Below are 18,171 nucleotides of genomic sequence, written 5' to 3'. Positions count from 1 at the left end.
GACTCGCTAGTAAAAGCCGTTTACATGTATACAGAACAGTAATGAAATATTTTTTATGAATGAAGTGCATGCACATTGTCACAATGTGACGAAGCACAACAGAGACTCAAAGAAAGTGAGGACTTACTGTTATAGCATGTTTTTGCTGTCATATGATGCTCTTTTGTGAGTCAAACATTTCAAGAAGTCAATAAAAAAGACTGATTTAGGGCAGTAGTGGCTCAGCTGTTGAGGCTCTGGGTTACTGACCAGAAGGTCAGGGGTTCAAGACCCAGCACTGCCAAGATGCCACTGTTGGGCATCCTTGAGCAAGGCCCTTGACCCTATCTGCTCCAGGGGCATACAGCGACCCTGCACTCTGACCCCAGCTTAGCTGGGATTTGTGAAAACAAATACATTTCACTGTATAAATGCAAACATGTATGTATAATGTGTGACCAAAATAAATAAAGGCTTCTCTTAAATGGTTTGACATGAATGTAAAAAATGTTCAGTTCATGCTGCCTTTTTCTGCTGGAAAAACAATAAGCAGAGTGAAAAATTATGCTTTGAAAAATAAATACAGGCAGTAAATAAACGTTTCTAAAAAGTATATGCTATGATTTAAAAAGAAAAAGCTTTTACTCATTTAAAAAAAAAAAAAAAAAAAATATATATATATATATATATATATATATATATATATTTATCTATCCCCTTTTCTCCCCAATTTTGCATACCCAGTTCTCACTGCTTACTAGGTCCTCATGGTGGCGTGGTTACTCACTTCAATCCGGGTGGCAGAGGACAAGTCTCAGTTGCCTCCGTTTCTGAGATAGTCAATCCACGCATCTTATCATGTGGCTCGTTGTGCATGACAAAGCGGAGACACAGCGTGTGGTGGCTCATGCTATTTTCTATTATCCAAGCACAATGTACCACGCGCCCCATTAAGAGCAAGAACCACTAATTGTGATTAAGAGGAGATTACCCCATGTGAATCTACCCTCACTAGCAACCGGGCCAATTTGGTTGCTTAGAAGACCTGGATGAAGTCACTCAGCACACCCTGGATTTCAACTGTCGACTCCAGGGGGTGGTAGTCAGAATCAATATTTGCTGAGCTACCCAGGCCCCCTTATTTATTTATTTTATCTAATTTATGTTATTTATTAAAGGTTAATTTCTCTCATTTAATTATTAGTATTTAGTTATTTTTTTCCATTACATATTTAATTTCACTTTATCAAAATGTAGTCATGACAGTTTGCCTGAGAAAAACATAACACGTTCAGATGTCTTAAGCACAATTTAAACATTGGTCGGGAACAAGTGTAAATTTCGTTCGTACCAACTAACATTTTGAAAATACAAAAACTTTCATGAATCCAAGAGTTTGTCAGAGCGGCTGAACAAACAACTTACACAAAAATTTGTTCTGCTCATGTTTCATGAATGAGGTCTAATGTGAAGGCGTTCATAAAAATGCTGTTTGGTTTCGCTTTAAAATCACTGTTTAATGCGGAACATTTTTGGCTTGGTGTAAATAGGCCTTTACCCATTTATTTATTTTGTTTAAAAAAAAATATTTGTTTGACATGCAAAGTTTGAATTGTTGACGTTTCTCACCCATTGAGAGCAGGGCACTACATTGGCGAGTGCCATGGCGATGGGCAGCTCCCCCTTGTCTCCCATCATAGTGACCAGCTCAACTAGTCTTTCAAAGCGGTCAGCCAGCACGGTCTCTGCTAAAGTGTCGAACTCCGTTCCCTGTTGAAGGATCTTAGTGAGCACCTCCATGAATGTGGCCCGCGTTTGCAGGTCCTTATGATACCCAAGACCTGTAGAGAGACAATGCAACATAAAAAGAGAATTCAGATTTATGAATATCGATTTTTTTAGGAATTTCTACTGCTGATTGCAGGGCTGGGTATTGATACGGTTTTCCCAATTCAATTAGATTCCAATCTCGATTCATATGGGTACATTTCTGTTTCAATGTTCATTTTGCTTATAAATGAAAGAAATCGTCTCTCATATAATGCTCTTAATAATAAAGGATCCATCTAGGCAACCTACAATTAAAAAATATAAATTTTACCCATTATATTTTATCATTGGGCTTTCATCAAATTGGTCACATTTTAGATTTTGAATGTAACAGAAATGTTAAATAGATATACTTAAGAAATTAAAGTATATTTTCTCTTAATAAATTCAGTCTGCTCTGTTCCAATTCATACTATATTACATATCTAATACATTACTTAAATGTTAATTTAGTGCCATTAATAATAAAGAGAAAATACAGATATGACTCACATGGTCATACTTGACTTTAACAAAAAGTACACCAAGTAATATGATCATTTGAGTGCCTCTCACCAATAGAGTGCATGAGGCCGCTGTCCACATTAGCATTGAGCAGGTTGGACATGGCCAACACTGTACAGTGCCGTAGAGATGCCAATCGCCTTGACATGCCACGCTTTCTCCCTGCCACCTGCTGCCCATCCTCTTCAACCTCACTGCAGTCATTCAAGAGGTTCATGAACAACGTGAAGTACCTTAGAAAAGGGAAAAACAATAGAGGGGTGAGACGAGATAAGACTCATCGACTGACATAAATCAAGACACATGACTGTAAAAAAGCAAACGTGTCACACGTTTTGTCACAAGACAAGAAGTAATGCAATATAACACCTTGTCCAAACAATTTGGTCTATCGCTTGGTTTCCATTACTGCAGCATTGTGCTGGTAAGTCCCACAGCTAAATCTCAGTGGTCTAAAAACCTAATCACTAAAAATACATTAGACATCAAGTATGTTCTGACTGGCTGTGATTGTGTCAAGTCATGCAGAAGCTTCACATTTAGAGTGAACAGAAATAAAGCTTCCGCTTCGTCGGGCCTGGTTAGGAGGACACTATTAAGTGGCGTGAGATTTTGGTAAAAATGTCTCTGTGAGTGGAGCTAATCAGCACTATGCAATAGAAATAAAAATCGAAAAAATTACCTGTCGCTAGTTGTGACTGGTTACAACAAATATGATCTATGAGGTTGTGGCACACATAGTGAAAGACAAAATAAATTATGGAAAAACATTAGAGAGATGAATGATCTTACTTGAGGAAGAGCTGAGACTTGGCCTCCATTAGCTCCACACCATCACCCTCCTCAGGCTGCAGAGGAAGACCAGCTAACAAAGAGACCACTGCCTCCATACTCGCCTGATCCAAATCCCTACACAACAGATTCAAATAAACAGTCAGCATGAGATAATAGCACATTGCAGAATGTTTCCAAGGCAAAGGAGAGCTTATATTGCAGAAAAAGCTTTGAAATTGTAGAGATTATACCGGGTGAGACATTTAATGTCATCATCTGCTGCTTGATTGGAGGTGCCCATCACCCAGTCAGTGAGGTACTCCACCATTTTATTTCTGAGAAAAACAGCAATATTTCACATCTCCAAACCTCACAATTCACATACATTCAATGATCCCAATAAATCAGCAGAAAGGATGAATCCAGAGAGGAGTTTACCTGAACTTCATCTCTTGGCAGAAGGAGAGGTCATCCCTGCGTTCCATCATAACCTCCACTAGCTGACACAGCTTAGTTTTGATCTGAATGGCATGAACCGCATTTCCTAAAATACGCACATACCTGTGGAAGCCAAAAAAGCGTAAGAGGTTCAGCAGAAAGTCATTCTAAATGTCTATTTACCCAGACATCATACAAAGGTCAAGGACTGATATGGGCTGTAACAAAGCTCACTACACAAGCGAATATATAAATGACTAGAATCATTTGTCAGAGGAAATACAGGCCATTGGAAATGGGCAAAAGAGAGTCTAGGTCTGACCTGACCAAGTTGAGCATCATGGTCTCAATGCTAGCCTGGCCAAGATGCTCAGAGCTTCCTTCAGTATGACTGTCTAGCAGGTTCTTCATAATGGCGATTGTCTGCTCTACAAACAGCGTGTTAGTGTCTGTAATGGGAACCTGGAGAAGAAAGGGACCGAGTTAATGAACAAAGACAATGGTGCTTGTAGAAAACAACAAACATGGCATAATGCCGATAACATGAAAATAAACCTCAAATGAAAAAAACAACAGTTATATTTCTATATTTAATACGTATGAGCGGATAGTATTTCCAGGGCTGCATTGTCTGGACTGAACTAACACTGATGTGATTTTCTGCCACCTTGTGTAAAAAATCATAAATTACAACTTTTTAGTCAAAACATTTGAATGTTTAAAGGTGCACTCAGTAATCTTGGTCTTATGGTGACACCTAGCAGCCTGAATGCAGCACCATTCAAAAAGTTTTTAGTTTCAGATGCCATTGTAGAAATTCACTATTCACAGCAAGCTAGGATTATATAATCAGTAAGTATGCTAGTAGTGTTTGGCCGGTCATGTGATTCTAACCCTCTCCATGTTGATTAAAACAGCTTTTATAAGGTAACAGATATGACTAGTCATCATCTTATCTGAGTGCACATGATTTTTACACACATGTTTAAAATTACAATTAATTTCTTTCTTTTTAAAACTTTTAAAATGAGGAAAAAGTTACTTAGTGCACATTTAAGAAGTCTTCAGAATAATTAGTTTGATTTATGTTGTTTTCATTTTGGTGAACTTTACAAAATGTCAAAAGTGGTCATTTTCACCCATACACCCCTCCTAAAAAAAACAAAAAAAGCATATTGTTATGACACTATTTTCATGAAATTTAGCACATCTTTCCCCCAATTCTAATTACTGTAATGCAAAAATAAATAAATAATAAAATAATGAAGCAAAATATAATATATATAAAAAATACGTACACACACACACATATATATATATATATATATATAGTGAGGAAAATAAGTATTTGAACACCCTGCTATTTTGCAAGTTCTCCCACTTAGAAATCATGGAGGGGTCTGAAATTGTCATCGTAGGTGCATGTCCACTGTGAGAGACATAATCTAAAAAAAAATCCAGAAATCACAATGTATGATTTTTTAACTATTTATTTGTATGATACAGCTGCAAATAAGTATTTGAACACCTGAGAAAATCAATGTTAATATTTGGTACAGTAGCCTTTGTTTGCAATTACAGAGGTCAAACGTTTCCTGTAGTTTTTCACCAGGTTTGCACACACTGCAGGAGGGATTTTGGCCCACTCCTCCACACAGATCTTCTCTAGATCAGTCAGGTTTCTGGGCTGTCGCTGAGAAACACGGAGTTTGAGCTCCCTCCAAAGATTCTCTATTGGGTTTAGGTCTGGAGACTGGCTAGGCCACGCCAGAACCTTGATATGCTTCTTACAGAGCCACTCCTTGGTTATCCTGGCTGTGTGCTTCGGTCATTGTCATGTTGGAAGACCCAGCCTCGACCCATCTTCAATGCTCTAACTGAGGGAAGGAGGTTGTTCCCCAAAATCTCGCAATACATGGCCCCGGTCATCCTCTCCTTAATACAGTGCAGTCAGCCCTGTCCCATGTGCAGAAAAACACCCCCAAAGCATGATGCTACCACCCCCATGCTTCACAGTAGGGATGGTGTTCTTGGGATGGTACTCATCATTCTTCTTCCTCCAAACACGGTTAGTGGAATTATGACCAAAAAGTTCTATTTTAGTCTCATCTGACCACATGACTTTCTCCCATGACTCCTCTGGATCATCCAAATGGTCATTGGCAAACTTAAGACGGGCCTTGACATGTGCTGGTTTAAGCAGGGGAACCTTCCGTGCCATGCATGATTTCAAACCATGGCGTCTTAGTGTATTACCAACAGTAACCTTGGAAGCGGTGGTCCCAGCTCTTTTCAGGTCATTGACCAGCTCCTCCCGTGTAGTTCTGGGCTGATTTCTCACCTTTTTAGGATCATTGAGACCCCACGAGGTGAGATCTTGCATGGGGCCCCAGTCCGAGGGAGATTGACAGTCATGTTTAGCTTCTTCCATTTTCTAATGATTGCTCCAACAGTGGACCTTTTTTCACCAAGCTGCTTGGCAATTTCCCGTAGCCCTTTCCAGCCTTGTGGAGGTGTACAATTTTGTCTCTAGTGTCTTTGGACAGCTCTTTGGTCTTGGCCATGTTAGTAGTTGGATTCTTACTGATTGTATGGGGTGGACAGGTGTCTTTATGCAGCTAACGACCTCAAACAGGTGCATCTAATTTAGGATAATAAATGGAGTGGAGGTGGACATTTTAAAGGCAGACTAACAGGTCTTTGAGGGTCAGAATTCTAGCTGATAGACAGGTGTTCAAATACTTATTTGCAGCTGTATCATACAAATAAATAGTTAAAAAATCATACATTGTGATTTCTGGATTTTTTTTTAGATTATGTCTCTCACAGTGGACATGCACCTATGATGACAATTTCAGACCCCTCCATGATTTCCAAGTGGGAGAACTTGCAAAATAGCAGGGTGTTCAAATACTTATTTTCCTCACTGTATATATATATATACACACACACACACACACACACACACACACACATATACATACACACACACATATATATATATATTATAATTTCTTATTATTTCCCTTTGGATTTGGCAGTGAAATATGATCAGAACATTTATTTGAGGGTCACCTATTAATTCTCTTGAATCAGTTAAATAATGTAAATCTATATAAACTAAATCGCCACACATTAGATCACAAAATATAGAAAAATGCATTACTTCTGACACGTGTCACAACTCTTACCAAGCCCTGGGTATCAAAAAATCGTCCGATGCTATTGCGTAGCTTGGTGAAGAGCATGGGGTACAGAGCTGGACTGAGCTCCAATCCCACTAGGTCTTTGATGTTGGTGCGAATCTGTACGCCCACCTTCTCATGCGTACAGACCATCAGAGCCAGTAGACGCTCTATAAACCTGTTGAGAGATGTCTCACTGTTCACATCACAGGACCCCATGGAGATCATGGAGCCCTTGCGTTCGGTCAGAGGGCCCATGGGTGGACTGTAGGTGCCCAGGCTGGGTGTACTGCGCTGTTGGAGACAAACTCCTCCCAGAGCACACAAGAAACCAGTCATGTTGATCCATTCCTAAGGGCAGACAGAGACTTTTAGGTAGGGAAAATAGACTATGAGTAATTCGTTACGAAAACTGATTAGATCAGTGTTTCTAAACTGCTGGATCATGAACCAAAAATGGGTAAAGCCCTACTCTTATTGAGATATTAAAATGCTAAATGCAAATACAAAAAAATGCAACGAACTATATAACTGTTTAGCTGGGATAGCAAAATAAAAAGTCTTTTAAGAGGATTAAGCAAATTACATTATCTTGGTTAAAATAAATCTGCTTTGTGTAGTCAATTATTGGCTTCATGAAACCATTGAAAAATGAAACCTTTTTTGTACTGTTTTCAGTTGATATCTGGGACCGTATGTAAAACCAGTTCAGAACCAATGGACTGCTAATCAATTGTCTTGATTCAGTTACCTGTCCATCTTCAACCTTGTTTTTTGGGTGGTTGAGAATCTGTTTAGTGGCTTGCTCCCATTTTGCATACGTGTCTTCCCATGCCTGACAAAGACAAAAGGTGAAATCAGAGTTAACCAAAGAGAGGTTGCAAAACAGCTACAATGGGTCCAAGCATTTGCTTCTCTCTTAAGAAAAAAAATTAAGATTGCTTTATTTTTGTATCCGTGTCACTGTGCATTTACATAAACACAAAGTAATGTTTATTAACTACTTGCACATACAGTTGAAGTCAGAAGTTTACATACACAGTCATTAAAACACATTTTTTTAACCACTCCACAGATTTCATACCAGCAAACTATAGTTTTGGCAAGTCGTTTAGGATATCTACTTTGTGGATGTACAAGTAATGACAAGTAATTTTTCAAACAATTGTTTACAGACAGATTGCTTCACTTTTAATTGACTATATCACAATTCCAGTGGGTCAGAAGTTTACATACGCTACGTTAACTGCGCCATTAAGAAGCTTGTAACATTCCAGAAAATTATGTCAAGCTTTTAGGCAATTAGCTTCTGATCAACTGGAGGTGTATTTGTGGAAGTATTTTAAGGCCTACCTTCAAACTCAGTGCCTCTTTGCTTGACATCATGGAAAATCAAAATAAATCAGCCAAACAATTCTGACCTCCACAAGTCTGGTTCATCCTTGGGAGCAATTTCTAAACACCTGAAGGTACCACATTCATCTGTAAAAAAAAAAAAAGGCTTGCAAGCTGAAGAACACCACCTCAACCATGAGGATGGCAGCATCATGTTGTGGGGGTGATTTGCTGTAAAAGGGACTGGCGCCCTTCACAAAATAGATGACACAATCAGGAAGGAAAATTAAGTGGATATATTGAAGCAACATCTCAAGACATAAGCCAGGAAGTTAAAGCACGGTCACATATCGGTCTTCCACATGGACAATGACCCCAAGCATACCTCCAAAGCTGTGGCAAAATGGCTTAAGGACAACCAAGGCAAGGTATTGAAGAGGCCATCACAAAGCCGACCCATTGGTGCCGTGAAGTGGAAATCCGTAAAGGAGGAGAGATGTACTGTTGTGGAGTCCTTGCCACTGCCATCTGCCAGGGAACAAGTTTGTTCTCTCTCTCTCCTCACTCTCACCTCTTTCTCCCCTTGTCTCTCCCAGTGCTCTAGAGAGGCGGGGAAGACCTGCCGGCAGAACAACGGCTGGAAGGGCAACACCTCCCCTCCAGAAAGAGGGATTCCCCGACGTGAATCAGGCGGAGGAGTGAGACTAGGAGGAGGGAGCAGCCGGGCGTGATTTATGTTATGTTTCAGTTTCTTTATACCATTAAAAGTTTACGTTGACTGCTAAGCCGGTTCCTGCCTCCTCCTTGCCCATCGTGTGAACCCGTTACAGAAGTCTGGAGGAATGGGCCAATATTCCTGCAACTTATTGTGAGAAGCTTGTGCATGGCTACCCAAAACGTTTGACCCAAGTTAAAGGCAATACTACAAAATAATAATGTACATAATAAGTGTATTTAAACTTCTAAACCACTGGGAATGTAATGAAAGATATAAAAGCTGAAATAAATCATTCTCTCTACTATTATTCTGACATTTGATATTCTTAAAATAAAGTAGTGATCCTAACAGACCTAATACAGGGGATGCTTTCTACTAAACATCAGGAATTGTGAAAATGGAGTTTAAATGTTTTTGGCTAAGGTGTATGTAAACTTCTGACTTCAACTGTACTGTGTACCTTTTTGTTAGCAGCATGAAATTACACATTGTTACAGTTATTACTATAGTAATTAATTTCAGTCATATTAAAACATTACATTTGAAAAACACACACTGAAATAAGATTTTATATTAACCTCTACGTTTCCAGCTGTAGAGTGTTTTATCCTCCTTAACAGGGCCATCACTCTCTTCTGAAGGGTATTTCTGCCTAAACGCACAGATGTACATACAGTTTACAGGCTGCTTTATTTTGCAAAAGAAAGCACAAAACTCTTTGTACAAACTGACAAGCATCTGTGTTCGGACAAAAAAATCTGCAACATCGTTATTAAAGAGCCACAGGTTATGTACCACTGTTCTACTTAAAGCAGGATGTTCCATTCTCATTGAGGCTGTGGCACCACTAACCTGTAGCCATCATATTGCTGACAGACGCAAGCTCAATGAAGGTGTTGTAGTTGGGCAGAACAGTGTGCATGGGCAGTTCATCCACACTGCAGCGGATGTCTGCCTCCTCACAAAGATGGCGAAAGCAGGACATGGCCACCAGCACAGCCTCAGCGTCAGGACTCCACAGGAAGGTGTACAAACATACCTCCAGTTTAGTCTGTGCCTGTCTACTGATGGGGATGAGACTGCCCTGTGTAGCAAACTCCTGCATGCAAACATACAAACACACAGACTGGGCTTATTTTACATTGCATCTGACCAATTTAGTGCCATTTTGGGATGAATTTTTAATTCTCATTAAATCACAAATTTCTGTTCCCCCCTTAACTTACAGCAAATTGAAATGAACAACAAATAATAACTTTAATTTAACAAAGATTAAAGTGTTTAATGATGAGAATGATTTAGTCAGAAAAGACTACGATCACAGAAGGCAAATTATATGGATAATTTTTCAAACAGCACATTTTAAAAAGAGCGATTTAATAATAGCCTAAGGTACACAGAACCACAGGTTATAATTTTGATAAATGATTTTACCACAGGTGAGGGTTTAGGCGTGACATGAAGTGTCATTCAATAAAAGACATCAATGTTTAATAAACTGTTACATTTACCATTTAAAATAACCACAACAATCGAGCAATATAGTTCATAAGTCAAACCGATGACCGTTTATGGATGCCAAAAATTTTGAAATTGAAAAAATGTCAATGCACATTCAGAACGCGTGTTCACCTTGTTCTTTAGTAGGAACTTGTTCCTGCATATGAGAATCTCCCTGAGCCACTTCAGTATCTCTGTACTGTTGATCATTGGATGGCCAATCAGTTTCTTGCAGATCAGGAATAACACCTGAGAGCTGAAAGGAGAAAAAGAATACAATCAAATCCTCAACTGGTTTGTTGACTGAACAACCTCATGTCAACATTAGAGAAATTTCCGTGTCTTGCCCACCTGATGTCCCAGAATGTCTCGATAGCTGCATCAGGATTCCACTGCTCAATGGTTTCTGGTTGATGTAGCACCAAAAGCGCCTGGGTCACAAAAAGGCACACATAAGTCTCTAGCGTTCATAAAAACATCTCAATCATAACAGGTCAAGATAGTGAAGAATAATAGCCATGAAAAAAATCAGGGGTAACAAAGAAATCTTATCCGGAGAACAGGAGATCTTACCTCCATGGCTTCCTGTGAGAGTTCTGTGCTGTGTGTGAGAGGAACCAGCTGAACCAGACCTTTGATGAGCTCAGCTGTGCTGTTCTGGATTTCCTGACCCGGTTTCCCTGGATTCTGATGGTGCGAAAACAGTCCATAGTCACATTTTGTCAGAATCAATGACTTCTTTCTAAATGTCCTTAAACTAAAATGCAACTCCTTAGATTAGTGAAGACGCCTACACACACCATTCAGGCTTAAATCATAATCATTCACATCCACTGTTACAGAAAGAAATCCATTCTTTTGAAAAAAAGAATAAATCCGCACGTAAAACCCGATCTGGATAATCCAAGAATTAAAACAAGCAGAAAACCTTTAGCCTTGAAAAAACCCAAACACTGCTGGATTAGAGCATATTATAAGAATTTAAGGACCAACAGGATTTAATGTTAACTCCTACTCAGTGCATTCATGAAAGATACTGAAATTAGCTGAACTCAGCATTTAAATTTAATTTGATCTCTCTTACTCCTCCATACTCACATGCAGCATTAGTTTGGGGTCGGCGTGAATGAGTTTCACCAGTGCCAGCAACAGACAACGTGAGTCAAGGTCTGTAGACTTCTCTTTGAACTTTAAACTGGTCGTCATTTTCTCCTTGAAAGTCAGGCTCTTCAAAAACAATAAAAAACTTTGTCAAGCAAAACAATTATTTGTTTGATAAGGCACATATTCATAATGCAGGCATCAATGTGTGTGGGAGGGTCAATAAGCATCTCATTAGGAGGATATAATATATAGTGTGTCTTACTGATGTCATCCTCAAAGGTGGATGTGCACTGAGACTCTGAATCACTCTGCCGAGTGTGTCAGAAAACATGGTGCGCAGTTCTCCTGAGTAACAGTAGATGGCGTCAATTTTCGGCCACCAGTCCAAGTCAGACTAATGGGAACATGAATAATACACATTAACATGCAGCAAACACCTTAATCACTGCAAGCAAGAACACTTCTGCAGCAACTCTGGAGCCATTTATAAAATCCAACTTACATTAGTGATAATTTTGTGCAGGGAGTTCACCAGAACGAAATGGAAGGTAGGAGGAGATGTTGAGGCTAAACATACCTAGCAAAGAAATTAATTTGATTTTAAAAAATACTGCTCAGATATTACAATATTATAAAATGTATACAAAAATTATATTACATCTAAAACCAGTGAGAAAATTATGCACTTTGATATAGAGAACAAATTTAGATTTTAAGGTTTTAAAGAAACGTTAGATTTTTTTGACATTTAATTTTTTTTTAATTATGTACACAGTGCAATTGAAATTTGACTAGCTCAGTATGTGGGTTAATCAACATGTCAACAGAAACAGCATTCACAACCATTTACTTCCATAATTTGACATTATTCTGAGTGAAAATGGATGGTCAACATTAAAGAAAAATGTAACGTGGACTTGATTTTATACATTAAGAATTGTATGTAATGCATAAAGGGCCTGACTGACTGGTTAGTGATCACCTCCAACAACAAAAATCTCTTTTAGGTGACCCTAAACATGCTGGAAACTTTAAAAGGAATATTCCGGGTTCAATACAAGTTAAGTTTAATCAATAGCATTGAAGCAATATAATGTTGATTACCACAAAGATTTATTTAAACTTGTTCCTCATCTTTAAAATAAGCAAAAATCGAGGTTACAGTGAGACACTTACAATGGAAATGAATGGGGACACTTTTTGGAGGGTTTAAAAACAGAAACGTGAAGCTTAAAATGTTATAAAATAACCCACATTAATTCTTCTGTTTAAACTTGTGTTTTATTTGAGCTGTAAAGTTCAATCATCGTTTTACTGTAATTTTATTGTTTGAGTTTACAGCATTTTGTCATCATGTTGGATACAATTTTACACAGAAAAGGTAAGCGATTTTATCACACTAAAATCATGTTAACACATATTGTTTACTACTTTTGGCTATACTTTTGAAATTGTGAGTATTTTTAACATTAACAGATTGGCCCCATTTACTTCCACTGTAAGTGCCTCACATAACTCAGATTTGTGCTTTTTATTTCTTTTCTTTTTTTAAAGAAAGAGGAGGAACAAGTTTAAATATTTCTTTGCGGTAATCAACACTATGCCACAAATACTGCTGATTGATCTTAACTTGTATTCAACTATGATTCCAGGAATAATCCTTTCAAGGGTCAGTAGCTGAGCTGACCTTGAAGTGCTGGTTGTTACGAGGATTAATACGATAACACGACACAAAGCAGTCGATCATCAGATCCACATCGGCACTCTGACAGCCCGCACCCCTCGAGAACGGCTTAGTTGGGTTAAACAGGAGACCCTGGGAGAACAAACATACCAAGGTTACACACCCAAATATTCCTCCTCCAATCAAATTACAAGTTTCCACCAAGCAGATTTAGGAGACAAATCTGTGCTAATTCACTCAGTATAGTTAAATATTTCCTTGCTTACCTTAAGGTCCATGACGATGGACTGAACTAGGAGAAAGATGACTGAATTGTCCTCCCAATTGATATAAGTGCAGGCTTTGCACAGTTTCACGCAAGCAAAGGCTGCGCTTTCGGTCAACTGTCTGCTGCCGCTGTGCTGTCCCAGAGCCTTCCGCAGACTGTCCACAAAGGACTTCTGTTAAAAAGAAATAAATCAGCTTGCTTTGTTAATCAAAGAAACCTGCTGGACATTTCCTACTTTTATTCTCAGCAGCAATTAGACAAGAATGTAAAAATATGATTAAAACCAATGGTAGTAGGACTCCACCATTTCGACAGTAGGCCATATTCTTTGTTCACATTCAAAACACTCCAATCCAAAGTCTTCAATCTAATTTTACATTTATAATAATTTATATTAAAATAAATTATACACAGCAAGCAAGCAACATGCCAACCCTTAAACATTCAAATCATATTCAACAAAGTTGTATTTAGTGCAAGTTTAGTTTCAATACAACTGTTTTAGCACATTGCAATCTCACTGACAGTCTTACAAATAGAGTTTTGTTTCATTGGTCGAATTCAGCGCAGATTGCTTTGACCTAAACTACAAGCGTGCGGCACAGCCTCCAAAATAACTCCAAATTACAGACAATGTTTTCAGCTATAGTACTAAAGCTTCTTTTTCAGTGTCAGGTGATGTTTCTTCAGCACTCATTTATGTGGTCCACCACAAACAGAAGTGAATCTTAAAATAATGCATCTGTGTATCTGACGGTTTAAAACTTGCACATTAGAACCAGTTGGCATTAGTGATACGCCTAAAAAATTTTTAAAGGGATAGTTCGTCCAAACATTTACATTCTGTAAACATTTACTCACCTTTGTGTTGTTCCAAACCCTTATAATAATTTCTACTGAGATATTAGCCAGTTTTATTTTAATTGCATCTTTTTCCATACAATTAAAGTGAGGCTTGTCATACCAACTTAAATCTCAATTTCTGTGTTCCAAGGAAGTCAGTCAGTCATATGGGTTTGGAACAACATTAACAACAACTTTTGTGGGTGTACTATACCTTTAATTAATTAATCACTTCTGTACTAATTGTAATATTCATTAATGTACTATGCATAATATACACTGATGAGCCAAAACATTATGACAAACCATAGGTGAAGCAAATAATGTTGGTCATCTCCTAGCAATGCCACATATTAAGGACTGGGTAGATTAGATGGTAAGCGAACAATCAGTTATCGTAGTCAACGACTGGGTCAAAGCATCTCTGAAACGACAAGGCTTGTGAGGTGCTATTGGTCAGTAGTGGTGAGCACCTACCGACAGTGGTCAGAGACGAGAAAAACCGGTGACAGGGTGTTGGGCGCACAAAGCTTATCGATGTGTGAGGGCTCAATTCACATAAAGTTTTAGGTTGGTTGCTGGAGGAATGTGTCACAAAACAGTGCATCGTATCCTACTGCATATGGGGCTGCGTAGCCACAGACCAGTCAGTGTGCCCATGATGACCCCTGTTCACCCTCGAAAGCACCATCAATGGGCAAGCGAGCATCGGAACTGGACCTTGGAGCAGTGGAAGAAGGTCACCTGGTCCGATGAGTTCCCTTTTCTTTTTCATCACATGGATGGCAGTGTACGTGTGCGCCATTTTCCTGGGGAAATTATGGCACCAGGATGTACCATGGGAAGATGACAAGCCGGTGGAGGGAGTGTAATGCTCTGGGCAATGTTCTGCTAGGAAACACTGGGTCCGACCATTCATATGGACATTAATTTGACAAAGGCCCAATACCTAAACTTCATTGTGGAACAGGTACACCCCTTCATGGCAATGGTATTCCCAGATGGCAGTGGCCTCTTTCAGCAGGATAATGCACCCTGCCACACAGCACACATTGTTCAGGAATGGTTTGAGGAACATGATGAAGAGTTCAAAGTGTTGCCTTGGCCTCCAAATTCCCCAGATCTTAATCAGATTGAGCATCTGTTGGATGTGTTGGACCAACAAGTCCAATCCACAGCGGCTGCACCTCGCAAATGACAGGACTTGAAGGATCTGCTGCTAATGTCTTGGTGCTACATACCACAGGACACCTTCAGGGGTCTTGTAGAGTTCCTGCCTCAGCGGGTCGGCACAGTTTTGGCGGAACGCGGAGGACTAAAAGCATATTTTGGATAATCCAGAAATAATCCAAGGCAGGTGGTCTTGATGTTTTGGCTCATTAGTGGAATATACATTAATATAAATTGTGCTGTCAAATTAAGTATATTTGCCAACCGCAGATAAACTGGAGCAGAAGTAATTGTGTGTGAGACCTCTAACCTTGTTGGCTTTCTCCTCTCCCCCCACTTCTTTGGTGATGCTCTGAGTGATCTCTGGACAGAGGATGAGTAGGATGATCTGTAGCGGCCACACAGCAGCCTTCCTCTTCGCACTTTCTGCGAAGCTGTCCACCAGGTCAAACAGCTTTTCTGCACAGTCTACATAAGCACACAAATGCATTCCCTCACACATTTAGACAAGAACTTCAACAATATGGTGAACGAATGCATGCAGATATGATTTATCACGTCACTCACCGGCCATGTCTGCCTGGGGTCTCTGATAGAGCATGGTGAACTCATCAGGGTAGTGTTCCACCCAGTTCCAGAAGGCCTGACACAAACATCACGTATATTAACTATTGTTACCTTCTATCTGAAATTAACAAGAATGATTCATTGTAATAATCTATAGGGATGTCCCCAACTTGTTTTAATCTATTTCAATACTTGAGCATTTACCTTTTCCAAACTGCTGATTACTGCAAGCTGTGCAGGCTTTTTCAAAGATCTGAATTTGAGTACTGTTTCTAAATGGAACATTTGAGAAGTTATAGTCAAAAAGAGAAATCCATCTATAGAATAAAATTAGCATGCATTTTTATTATATACTGTATGCAAGGGTGAAACTCGTGAAAACACAAGAAATGTTTGGGTCAAATTTCCCCCCAAAATAGAGAATATTTTAGACCATTAAGATTTTTTTTAATTGTGATATTTTATTGAAAATTAAGCATGTTTAAACCATGCCCAACAGACAGTAGCCTACTGTAATGTGCAAAAAATGCACTAATCACCATAATGCAAATGTATCAAGGTAGTATTTATGGTAAAAAAAAGGATGAAACATAGCTTTGCTTTACCTTGTAACAGTCTCTTTAATTTAGAGCAGTCTACATTGATATACTGTATGAGTTCAATGTCGTGGACATCCACTGTGTCCTCTGTACAGACTGTGAGTTCCTGCAATCTGTAAGGAGACATCAGTAAGTTTAAAAAGGCTTTAACGTCTTCATTTGTTACTAATCAACATAAAACATTCAAACAAACTACAAAGATCTGTACAGATGTTTTTTTTTTTCAATAAGCATTTTTCATCAGTTATAATGGGTGTATTTTGGGGCTCAAACACACATTGAAAAAAGGACCTAGAACAGAGAGCCCTGTAGAACACCCTGGTGTGTTATAGACACACCTGGTGGAAATACGGCTGAAGACAGCGTTGAAGTTGTTGCAACTGAGGGAGAAAAGCACAGCGGAGGCCGAGCTGCGTAGCTGAGCTGCGTGCTGCTGGCCCTCGCGGTATGAGTGCAGGAAGTGACAGATCTCAGGCAGCAACTGCTTTACCAACATGGCCTCATCCAGCCTCAGACAGTCCTTGGGTTGCTGAGGAGTGCACATGCGAAGACACACACAGGCATTATTTGTCATTCATAGGAATGTGGGGCCCTAGGCGAAATCAGGAAAATGTGCCCCATCTGTGTGAATATTGTCATAACTTCAAAACAATCATAGAACCACTGCAAACATAAGTACATTTTATTTTAAGAGAAAGCACTAAATACTACAGCTCAGATGATGACAAATAACATCTCCAAGAAATTTTATTCCCCAACATGTTAAAAATTACGTTTAAAATGGAAAAGTGTATATTAGGGCAGTGATTCCCAACCACTGTGCCGTGGAAATTGATCGGTTATTTTTGTGATTGTGAAGAGCAATGATTAATGTGCAAAAGTGAGTGATATTTATATGCGTTAAGGGTCATCACATGACTCGCGTCAGTGCTGCAGAATACATTGAAGTCTATGAATTGACTTCACACCAAAGTGTTTTTCACACACTCGTTTTTGCTTCAACAATATCTTTGAGAGTACTAAGCAACAAGAAATATAAAAAAAACTCCCTTGATGCGTTTGATTATGCACCAGCAGGCACCCCGTTTAAGTCGATGCGGTAAATTATTCAGAGATCATCTTATTATAAATATGTTGTCTTTGGTTATCACCATAATCGTGATAGGCAGCAATGTTAAATAATGCGTTGATCGCACTGATAGCATGAGCTACAAAATATTTAGAGTTTCAGGGAATTTCAAAATAAAAGTCACTGATGTTTCTTAATATACCTGCAACATTTTCAAGAATCCCAAGGATATTTTATAAGACAAAGCTTAGAAATTATAACTTTGTCTTCATGTCAAGTGGGAGTGACTACTTATATAATCCCTTGAATGTATAATCTCCAAAATGTAAGCTCAAACGACCATATTCTCATCCAAGAATCAGACCATGTGTATCTACAGGCAGAGGCTACACTAGAATGTGCTTATATACCTACACAATATATCCAACACAAGTGAGTTGAAAACCGGACTGACGCTACAGTGGGAAAGCACTTTAGGATCGGCAGCAAGCAGGAAAGGGGGAAGAGACGGAATGGAAACGTAATGACAGGGCTCCCAACTAACACATTAGTGGATCAATACCCTACATGTGAACTGATGGGGTCAAGCAGAGCGTCCTGAATG

At 39.0% G+C, this 18,171-nt stretch overlaps 1 protein-coding gene across 2 annotated transcripts in view; it reads right to left on the bottom strand.

Moving 5' to 3' along the window:
* LOC127629627 (neurofibromin) overlaps positions 1 to 18,171 on the bottom strand; it is a 115,416-nt gene that overhangs the window by 77,799 nt on the left and 19,446 nt on the right. For both annotated transcript variants that reach the window (XM_052106749.1, XM_052106750.1), the window contains exons 4-26: positions 16,837 to 17,027; positions 16,505 to 16,611; positions 16,104 to 16,171; positions 15,900 to 15,975; positions 15,643 to 15,800; positions 13,318 to 13,491; positions 13,055 to 13,183; positions 11,870 to 11,944; positions 11,630 to 11,761; positions 11,362 to 11,490; positions 10,837 to 10,950; positions 10,615 to 10,694; positions 10,396 to 10,519; positions 9,616 to 9,862; positions 9,342 to 9,415; positions 7,462 to 7,545; positions 6,717 to 7,061; positions 3,848 to 3,987; positions 3,526 to 3,648; positions 3,339 to 3,422; positions 3,106 to 3,222; positions 2,365 to 2,546; positions 1,609 to 1,820 (exon numbers count right to left, since the gene is read on the bottom strand). In XM_052106749.1, coding sequence (XP_051962709.1) covers positions 1,609 to 1,820; positions 2,365 to 2,546; positions 3,106 to 3,222; positions 3,339 to 3,422; positions 3,526 to 3,648; positions 3,848 to 3,987; positions 6,717 to 7,061; positions 7,462 to 7,545; positions 9,342 to 9,415; positions 9,616 to 9,862; positions 10,396 to 10,519; positions 10,615 to 10,694; positions 10,837 to 10,950; positions 11,362 to 11,490; positions 11,630 to 11,761; positions 11,870 to 11,944; positions 13,055 to 13,183; positions 13,318 to 13,491; positions 15,643 to 15,800; positions 15,900 to 15,975; positions 16,104 to 16,171; positions 16,505 to 16,611; positions 16,837 to 17,027 — 3,165 coding nt within the window. The remainder of the gene's footprint in view (positions 1 to 1,608; positions 1,821 to 2,364; positions 2,547 to 3,105; positions 3,223 to 3,338; positions 3,423 to 3,525; positions 3,649 to 3,847; positions 3,988 to 6,716; positions 7,062 to 7,461; positions 7,546 to 9,341; positions 9,416 to 9,615; positions 9,863 to 10,395; positions 10,520 to 10,614; positions 10,695 to 10,836; positions 10,951 to 11,361; positions 11,491 to 11,629; positions 11,762 to 11,869; positions 11,945 to 13,054; positions 13,184 to 13,317; positions 13,492 to 15,642; positions 15,801 to 15,899; positions 15,976 to 16,103; positions 16,172 to 16,504; positions 16,612 to 16,836; positions 17,028 to 18,171) is intronic.

The sequence above is a fragment of the Xyrauchen texanus genome, chromosome 36 (genome assembly GCF_025860055.1).
Source record: "Xyrauchen texanus isolate HMW12.3.18 chromosome 36, RBS_HiC_50CHRs, whole genome shotgun sequence".
Taxonomy (NCBI): Eukaryota; Metazoa; Chordata; class Actinopteri; order Cypriniformes; family Catostomidae; genus Xyrauchen; species Xyrauchen texanus.
The sequence above is the reverse complement of the archived record's forward strand: the minus strand, read 5'-3'. Positions and strand labels throughout refer to the sequence as shown.